Raw genomic sequence first — 10,582 nt, forward strand, 5'->3', positions numbered from 1 at the left:
TGCCATCCCATGGCATCCCATGGCTCAGAGCTTGGTGAGGGAGGAATAGCCGAGCGGCTAGCTGATGTCAGCCCCCTCACCATCCGTAAAGAAGTCGATGACTTCATATCTACCAGACTGAGTGTCCTACGACACGTTCGCATGCGATGGCTGAAAGCCAAGACCTGCAGAAAGAATATGCAGATGAAAAGGACGAGGCAAAGTGGATAGCCTTAAGGTCGGGGACCTGGTTTTATTAAATTCTAAGACCCTGTCTACTCATGCAGCCTCTTGTATCTTCAGGACGAAGCTTCGTCCACGGTTCATCGGACCATTTAAGGTTGTGTCCAAGTGAGGCCTAGCGTATACGCTGAACCTCCACAAAACGGATACGCACCCACCCGGTGTTCTACGTGGGGCTGCCCTAGTCGTATCGGGATTCGGCGCATGTGAACGCGGAAGCGTTGGTGCCAGAGCGGACCCCACGGGCCCTCGGCCACTCAGAAATTAAACCAGCAAATGGTTCTGAGCACGGAGTGCAACAACCCCCATCTCCAATGAAGCCAAGCGCCACACGGTTGCTTTCAGCGACGCATTCGCTTGCTCCACGGCTAGGAGTCGCTCCGACAGAGCGCGGTAGTCCTCAAGGCAAGGCAGCTGGCGCACGATGCGCTCAAATCATCAAGAGCGTCCGCACAGCGATATGCTGCTTCAGTATGACGTTCAGCGGAGATCCGATCACGAAGGATCTCGTCCTCAAAGGCTTGAAGAGCATCGCGAGTGGCCGACGGCGGTCGACCCGGTCGTCACCGCCCGCCACCGACTCTTTTCGATGAGAACGGTGACGTCCAATATCACGTGGAACGTCTAGTGATACGACTTCGTCACCAGGGTCAGACCCAATATCTGCTGAAGTGGCGGGGATTTCCCGACTCCGAAAACTCGTGGGAGTTTAAGACGCCACTTCGGCAAGATTGCCCAGATGCCGTGGACGCTTTTGATCAGAAAGATCAGGACGCCCCGCACTTCTCAGCAATAGCCAGGAAAGTAGAAGGGCTATGAGCTCTTGCGGTCGCAGACACAGAGCTCGCGGGAGCGTTAGAGGTTGACCCATACGTTGCAGGGCGACAATATGAAGGGATTCGACGGCGTGCTTCGAGTTTGGCAACTTCAAATCGGAGGTGGCGCTCCACACGCACGTTCACTTATTGTGGCTCAAGTGCAGGTTATGCAGTGGGGGAAGGTTTCGGTGCCGTTGCACCCATCGATTCGTCATCTGTAGTGCTTTCGCCTCTGGCGAAAGCACTACTGGTATTGTCAGCATTGCGGGTTCACGAGAGCCACCTCGTTGAGCACACAGACGAGTGCGATAAGCTTCCACCGGAAATTCTTGTGGAACCAAGAAACGAGCTCGAAGAGTTTCCGTTCGGTAAGCTCATCTTCTTAATAACCGGGGGCCCGATGATGTGGAGGCATAACGATTGAGTTTCCACGTCCTTCGCTTCCACAGCGCGATCTGCCGGGTGGAAGCCATATTCCACACGAGGGTCAATGATCGACTGTGGATGGGCGCGCGTCAGAGCCGCCTTACGGACAGCTTCCAGCTGCTGCTTCTGTGCCTCATCGAGGTCATTGGTGATAACACCACATTCCTTAGGTGACGAAAAGTCAGGAAACGGACATGGGGTCCGCATAGCGCGAGCAGGGCTCGTCTCGCGCCGCTGGTGCGGCACGCTTCCTCGCCATTCCATTTATGAAAAGGAGTGTCAGACTCGTAGTCGACCACCTCCACATCCTCAACGAGATCACTTGTCACCGTTAGCGTGCGCGGAGCGCGACGCTCGGGCTTATCGAGACTAGGATTTACATCCTTCGATGCCGCGGAGACACGGTCCGACATGGCACTGTGCGCGGAAGATGAAGCTGGGCTCTAACTGTGAGCGCTGTCGGACCCAGCGAGACTTGGAGACGTCGGTGTCATTGACACAGGGCTCATTGAGAACAGAAGTCGTTTCGTTCCAACGCAGTGTCTAACGGACACGCAAGCCTCGTTAGAGCAATAATCGATTGGATTTGTAAATGTTCTCAATCTTAATGGGGGAGAGTTTATTGGGGTTACACATACCTTGGTAACAGGTGTGTGTGTCACACCAGATGGGCATGGTGTGACCACACCACAACAATAATACGGTACGGGGCTGGATAGCCAGTGGTTATACATGTACTTAGACTTCACTATACATATTTAGGATAATCTATGTATTTAAAATTAGGCGGCTTTGCCGCAGATATAAATAAATAAATTCAGTTTGGATTTAAACGGAAGAGTTATTTAACCTTGGGCTAAGTTGTCATTACTTTTGGAGCAAGCGAATTGCGATCCGCTAAACTCGTACTTGTTCTAAGTATTGAACGAAAGGTCGGTGACCTAACTTACGCTTCCTCTAAGCGCAAAGCAACGGCAGCCCCGCTGCAATTCCTACATCGTGCTTGGAATCATAAAAGGCGTCAATGACGTCACACTGCCACTTGGGCAGAGGACATTGGAGTGAACGCAGTATTTGGCTCACGATACCAGGTCGATTCCATGGCGCAGACCAGGACCGACGGCGGGTCTTTAGAGACGACGCCTTCCTTTGTAAAAGTATAGTACAGATCCGAGAGATCCTTCACGATCGATGATCCATGCCGTGCGTTCAGCACCCTCCTGGTGTCCTTCAGGACAGTTGTAACAAGAAGCGGAGACGAGTTGATAGCCCTATATGGTCGTATAATGACCATTTTGGCTCAATCGCCTGCCTTCGAGGCACCACCAAACACTTTGAAGGACATATCGTCAAGCTCAAGACGAGTGCCCACCCCAGGAATAGCCTCGATGGTGACGTCACTGTCTTACGTTCCCGTCATACCGTTGGCAAGGATGTATAGCTGTGCGCTTTCGTCTACGGTAGACACACCTTGGGTCAGGATCGACGTCCTGCGCCTTGCAGATAACCTAAATCGCCGTCCTCTCTCCACAGAGGCTTCACGGCTCATCGAGACTAGTGGGAACACGCACTCAGGTCGTCTAGTGTCCTCACCCCCTGCTCCATCGGAACCTTGATTATATTGATAGAGAAGAGCTGATATGTCCGCAGTCTTCGTTCACTGGATAATGAGCCACTCCTCGCCCATCGGAAGGGCCTTGGCCAAGATGCCTCAGACCTCGTCTGACCATACCACTCTTGGCATGCAGCAACTGCTTCAGAATGCGAGCAGTGCAAAGGGTTTTTTGTGCCAATCCACGCGAATCACTAGGGCCTAACCCTCGATGCCACGGACCTCGTCCGACCATGCCACTCTTGTTATGCAGAAACTGCTTTGTTACTTGGGCAGTGCTCAGTGGATTATGTGCCACTCCAAGTGCATCCCGCGAACCATGCTCGGGACTCTTATCTGATACACCTTCGGAGTTCAAAAGCTGAGATACTCCGATACCCAGCAGATTGACCGTCCTGGTCCAGTACCCGCGCCAATAGCGCATCTGCTTCTTAGCTGTGGTGTGTTCATGACTCACCATAGCTCTACCAGGAGACGTGCACGTTGCGCCAAATGTCTTTGCCTCCAATCAATCCATGGCTCATGGTGTTCTAACCATGCCATACCAAGGATAAGGTCATACCTTGCATCCAAGTTTCAGACTAGGCGGCGTTCCGCGCTATCGAAGTAAAAAAACTTGACACCGAGGTCCACAGGGACCCTCGGCCCAGTGACACAAGTCCCCGACGCAAAGCAAACAGTGCGGTGTCACCCAGCCACGCTTCCGGTGTCTCAACATACAGCTGACTTCCTTCGATTGTGGAGCGTCGAGCATAAATGCCCGACGCCCCAGAATCGATCAAGATCGTTCATGGCATCTCAAAGCCCTTAACGGTCGCTTTTACAACCAGCAAGCCTGGCTTGCACACACGTTCCGTGTTCAAGAGCAAAGAGCTCTTAAACTGGGCTCTGCTGCCCTCAACATCTTTGAGGCACAACAGAACTCAGTTCATCTCCAGTAGGGCGCCAGAAGCATACTGTGTATTCTCGTTTTCCCGCGGCAAATCAGACTGGCTAGAAGCGGGACGTCGGTTTGACGAAACTTTAAGTGTCTTGCGCAGAGACAGCCAGTCCGAAGGTGACAAGTTTCTCCACAGACAAAACACCATCGGGTGTTTAAACGCTGCTCAGCAGCTCGGAGCTCACCTTCCTCCTTCTCAGCATAGCTGAGATCAATTGGCTCAGGCTTGCTCGACGAGCTCTGAGGTTGGGCATTCCAACCAAGTCGGGTCGACTTAAAGTTGGATTTGGCATCTAATGCCACGTTCACCGTTTCTTCAAAAGAAGACGGATGCACACGAAAGCCTTTCATTTTGTCCACACCAGTGCGGAGGCCCTCCATATAGAGGGTCACTGCGACCTCATCTGCTGCCAGAGTACTCAACTCTAGGAAAAAGTCCAACAACTCCTTATTGCCCTGTTGGGCGGCAAAGAAACGCGATCTCAGGCGATATACCTCGGCCTCTCTCATCCTGAGCAGAAATTTCTCTCTTTCCTCAATCTCGAAGGTCTTAATGCTCACCATGAGTAGCCTGGGTCGGGAGGAATCATCCGTCGCCAACGGTGGCGTCATGGACGCAATCGACACTGAAAGCTTTTGATGGCGGTGCTTTAACAAAGCATTTTCATAACTTACTCGGTTCCTTTCGCAACGAGGTGCTCCATGCCCTAAGGGCCCAGCAGGGACATCAACTTATTAAGCCCGTCCTGCATGCCCTAAGGCAAAAAGGAGTATTCCCCAATCCTCACAGAAAATCAGTCGTAACGACTCAGGCATAGATTCACTACGAGTGCTACCAAAGGCAGCGGGACTGCCGTAGCCCTTTGCTTAGATAGAGTAAGGCTAAGGTCACTGACCTTACGTTCTTCTAAGGAACTTGTACGAGTGTTCCGTCAACAGGTATCCTTGAAGCTCTCAAAACCGTAGTGATAGGCAGTATCCGTGTTTAGAAACATCAGACCAGACATGATGCCGACTGCGTTGCTCTATGTATTTGTATCCACGACGGTCGATATTGTCTTTCGGCTCACAATCTACCGCTTACGTTGTCAAAAACGCAACTCACATCAATTTAATCATGCCCATCAGAAATCACCATTGCTTTTGACTCAATAAACGATAATATATTGATTGTGGTCTACTGCGAGCCGTCTGTAAGCACATCCCCGTCTACATGCATCGTTGAAGCTACGAGTGCTACCCTGTGCAGTGGGGCTGCCGTAGCTCTTTGCTTAGAGGAAGCTAAACCAAGGTATCCGACCTGACGTTCTTTTCGAGAGCGGGATTAAGTCTAGCGGAATCGCAACCCGCTACTTCTAAGTATTAAAGCCTCAACCAAGGCCAACGAACACTTCGGTACAAAGACACGAATCTTTATTTATTTGTTTTGTCGATATCCTCTCTCAGCTCACAATCTACCGCCCATGTTGTCAAAAACGCAACTGACATGAAATGAAACCATGTCCATAAAGAACCATAATTGCTGTCGAATCAAATGATGCGGACACTTGATTGAGGTTTACTGCAAATCGCCCATGTAGCCTAGAACGCAATATACATTATCTAAAATCATGTCTTTTACCAATCATCATTGCTGCTAATTTAGATCGATATGAGCACTTTACATCAAACCGTCGTAAGCGCATCTCCGTCTACATGCATCCTTGTAGCAGTCAAAAGCGTTAGTGATGAACGCTGTCCATGCAACATCAGGACATATACGATATCGACTGCGTTGCTCTATTCGATCGTATTTTGAAGATCCACAACGGTCACTATTCTCCATCGGCTCACAATTAACCACCTGCGTTGTCAAGAACGAAATACACTTGAAACAAAATCAAGTCCATAAGCAATCCTCATTGCTGTCAATTCAAATGGATACGTACACTTTAATGGGGTCTGCTTGTAACTGTCTTAAAGCGCATCTGCGTCTTCATGCATCCTTTGAAGCTTAAAAAAGCGTAGTGGTAGACACTGACCATGCTTACAACATCAGATCGGACGTGATATCGACTGCGTTGCTCTATTTGTTCGTGTCTTGACGATCCACGACGGTCGAAATCCTCTATTGGCTTACAATCAACGCCAACGCTGTCAAGAACACAATACACATCAAATGCATTCATGTCCATTATCAACCACCATTGCTGTCGATTCAAATAGATGCGAGCACTACATCGTGATTTATTGCAAACATGTAAGCGTATCTGCTGTCTTCATGCATCGTTGTAACTGTCAAAGTGTAGTGATAGACAATGTCCATGTTCAGCAACTTCAGGTCAGACATGATGTCGACTGCCTTGCTCAATTTAATCAAATCATGACGATCGCGACGGTCAATATCCTCCAGCAGTTCACAATCCACCGCCCGCGTTGTCAAGAAAGAAATACACATCAAGTGGAATGAAGTCCATCAGCAATCTTCATTGCTGTTGATTCAAATAAATACGAACACCAGAATGTTGACTACTGGAAACCGTCCGTAAGCGCATCTTCATCTTCATGTATCCCTGAAGCTGTCAAAAGTGTAGTGAAATATGGTGTTCATGTGTAGCAACATCATGCCAAACGTAATGCGGATTGCTTTGCCGCATTTGATCGTGTCCTCTAGATCCATGACGGTCGATATTCTCCAACGGCTCACAGTATGCTGCCCACATTATCAAGGATACAGCCTACATCAAACGAAATCATGTCCAATAACAATTGCCATTGTCATTTGTTGCGAGCACTAGCTATTATTGAATAGCGTCTTGTATTTGCTCTGTGTCGTCAATGCATCCTGTTGTTCAAAAGACAGATGAAGAAACCTCGACTCCCATCTCCATCCGTTACATATTACTATTTACCAGTAAGGACATTTTTGTGGACATTGCTATCACATATCGTAGTCTCGTTGATAAACCGCAATGTACATGGGTCTGTGATAGGGACCAAGGACGGGGAAGAGGAGGGCTATTTGCTGATTGGTACGTATATTAAGAATTCATTTGAACGATTATAGAGATACACTAGGACCTTCTAGGACCATCTAGAATATCTGGTACATCAAACAGACCCAGAGTAGCAAATAAAAATTGCGAACTAAGGATCTTATTTATATATGTTTTGGGCTGTGCCGACAAATAATCACATGTCATATCATTATCGAGTTCGAGCAATGTAGAGCTACACCGTCTGCAGCTTCTGAACATTGCTCAGAGCGAAGACTACTCTGGCAAAAAACTTTAATTGTTTCGTAGAATTAAAGACATCACTTATTCAAGCCATGTATCGCAGGCCGTCTCGGACACGACGCAGCATATGACGAACCTAAAGGAGTTCATGAATATTTTAAGGTTACGTCTACGGTTGACCTGCATTTTGAGAATAACGGCATCGTTCAAGGAGTGGGCACTGACGACATTACTATGAATATTACAATGAAACAAGTGACGTTGGTTTGAGATATCTTAAAACTTTCTCGCGATTTGGTCTCCATTGAATTTACCAAGTCATTTATAGATGCGATGGTTAGCTTGCAGAGACAATTGACTTTTGTTGATATATTGGTGCGTGTGGGAGCAAATGATTGTGTTTTAAAGTGCTTAGAGCCGATATAAAGAGATGAAGCTGATCTGACAAGCTCGTTGTGATGTCATGGATGCCACTTCGTAATCTGGCACTTCTACTAAATTAGTGTAGGTTACGACAGTCTTGACATTAGTGTCAGTACATTCTGAGATTGGTATTGGAGTTGCGAGTGAGCGGTTTGGCACGTTTGTGCGTTAGGCAAACTTGCTTGTGCAAGTTTTTAACCATAATTTCTCGAAGTGCTGCCAGACATCGGGAAGAAATTCACTGGTCCAAATTTCACTGATTCAGATTTGCTTCGAAACAATCCATAAATTGCTAGCAAGTTTGCTTCTTTAGATGCCTTTGCCGAAAGACAAACTAACAACATTGTCAGAGCAACTCTCTGCGATAAAGGCAGCAAACATGCTTCAAGAGAGATGACCAAGTTTTGTTCGCACCATGGTATTAAGTTTACACAGCTTTGTATGGCTCAGCCTAATTGGGTAGCTGAGCGCATAAATCAGACGTTGGTAAAGTGTGCTCGCAGTATGCTCAAGCACGCAAATAGTCAAAGAAATATACTGGGAAATCTATCTTTAATGTGCAGTATCACTTTTAGTAAGTACTCTGGATCGGAAGGAAGCCGGTTTTGTCGAACCTGAAACTATTCGGATTTCCTTATGTGGCAGTCTTTAAATAAAGTGGGCCAAAGTCGATGTCCGCGCAAGACTTTTACGCTTTGTTGGGTATTCCGACTATCTTGAGAAAGCATACCGGCCCCAAGCACTTGGATAGGTCGCCAATCAATCGAAAAGGTCTGGATAATAATAATCAATATCAGTCTCATTATCAAGCTGCTGAAGATCAACAACAGTTGTAGATGTGCGGTCAGACGCTGTTGACCAGCCGAAGAAACGAATGTAAATAAGGACAGTGAAATAAACAACAGCAAAGGACACAAAAGTACGCAGTATTTAGAGCAGCATTTATTTAAACAGACAGCAATGGCGGTAACTATTGACATGATCTTAATTATGCTGATAGCAATCGAGACCATATGGGCGACGTGTATCTATCGTCGTGGATCTGTAGCACAAAACTAATACGGCAAGCCTATAAACATTTTGTTATATATTGGTACCATCTATTACTAAGCTTGTGACAGCGACTACGATGCGTTACGAACGCAACGGCAATTATTGAGAGATATGAGTCTGTTTGATGTGTATCGCGTTCTTAACAGTGTAGGCGATAGATTGTGAGCCGAAAGAGGATATCGAATGTCGTGGATCGTCAAGACACGAACAGAACGTGCAACGCAGTTGACATCATGCCCGCCCTGATGTAGCAAACCATGGACACTGTCTATCACTACGCTAATGACAGCTACAAGGATGCATGTAGACGGAGATGCGCTTACAGACGGTTTCTAGTAGACCACAATCAAGAGTTCGGATCTATTTGAATTCAAAGCAATGGTGAGTGCTTAAGAGCATGATTTTATATGATATGTATCTTAATTTAATTAATGTAGACAGCAAGGCGTGAGCAGGTCACAACAAGTAATTCTTAATGGACACGATTCCATTTGATCTGTATCCCATTGACACGATAGGGGATATCGACCGTCGTGAATTCTCAAGACTCGAACAAATACAGCAACGGAATTGACATAATCCTGATGTTGCCAAATATGGACAATATCTCTCATTATCCTAATGACCGATTCAAGTATGTACGTAGACAGAGATACGCTTACAGATGGTTTGCAGTAGACCACAATTAAGATTTCGTAGCTATTTGAATCGACAGGAATGGTAATGGCTAATGGACATGATACCGTTTGATTTATATTGCGTTCTTGACAACAAGGGCGGTAGATTGCGAGCCGAAAGAGGATATTGACCGTCGTGGATCGTCAAGATACGAATTTATCGAGCAACGCAGACGATATCATATCTGGCCTGAAGTTGCTAAACATTGACATCGTCTATCACTACGCTTTGACAACTTCAAGGTTTTAGGAGAGCGGGGAATGAAACACTCCGGATTGAGCTATATGTCATGTGCCATAAGCGCTACGCTTTGGCAGAAGTGAAGGATGTGCAAATGTATAATGCGGATACCAGAGGTAGACTAAATACACATTAGCATGAAGGGGGTGGAAAGATATCTACAGCTTTATAAACCTTTTTAATCATGCAGTGTTTTTAATTGATCCGAGACATCAGATCGTATACGGTTGTAATAAGAATTGGAATACAATTTACGCTCGAAATCCTGAATTGAACGCGAAAACGTATGTGACTGGTTATATCCATACCGCAATTCCGCTCTTACGGGCCGTTCGGATGTAATGCCCTCGATTGATGATGCAGCAACGTCGTAGCCATCATTTGTAGCTGAACAACTTCTCACTCTAGAACAGTAATACGAATCCGAGACGCGATAAAGCGTGTCTCACTAGTATTAGAAGCAGCCCTAGCGAGCTCATCAATCTACCAGGCGATCCGCGAGAAAGTGGTCTGCCCTTGCTCATCAAGCAGTGCTAGGAGAGGTCAACCCTCCCGCGGCTATACTTGTGAGCTTCCTCGGTTGTGTCGGCACGTTGCCTATCACTTTTCGATTAAAACTGCGTGTGTCCGATGCGAGATCTCAAACTTGCTCTGTGTTCATCCACTGCCTAGCTTAAGGTACACTTCGCGGTTTGGAACGTGCCGCTGCTTTGAAGTAGAGGGTAGCTCATCTACAGAGGATTGTCGAAACTTTGCTCCGTCTCCTGCAACAAAGCTCTCACAACTGACAGACTCGTAATAGGGTAGTATGGACGCATTTGCTTTTGAATAATCGAAGTGTAGCGGGGCTGCCGTAGCTGTTTGCTTAGAGGAGGCTAACCGAATGCCACCAACCTAACGTTCTATACAAGAGCCAGTACGAGTGTAGCGGATCGCAATAACTCCAAGAGTA

The 10,582-nt window shown here is 47.1% G+C and overlaps 1 protein-coding gene across 1 annotated transcript; it reads left to right on the top strand.

The window, feature by feature from the left end:
• Positions 1 to 6,860: 6,860 nt before the first annotated feature.
• PHALS_03008 (uncharacterized protein) lies at positions 6,861 to 7,127 on the top strand (the record flags this gene model as incomplete). Its single annotated transcript, XM_024721034.1, has 2 exons — positions 6,861 to 7,029; positions 7,096 to 7,127. The coding sequence occupies 2 exons, from the start codon at positions 6,861 to 6,863 to the stop codon at positions 7,125 to 7,127; spliced, it is 201 nt and encodes a 66-aa protein (XP_024572827.1).
• Positions 7,128 to 10,582: the final 3,455 nt, after the last annotated feature.

Source organism: Plasmopara halstedii (assembly GCF_900000015.1).
Source record: "Plasmopara halstedii genome assembly, contig: Scaffold_208, whole genome shotgun sequence".
Lineage (NCBI taxonomy): Eukaryota > Oomycota > Peronosporomycetes > Peronosporales > Peronosporaceae > Plasmopara > Plasmopara halstedii.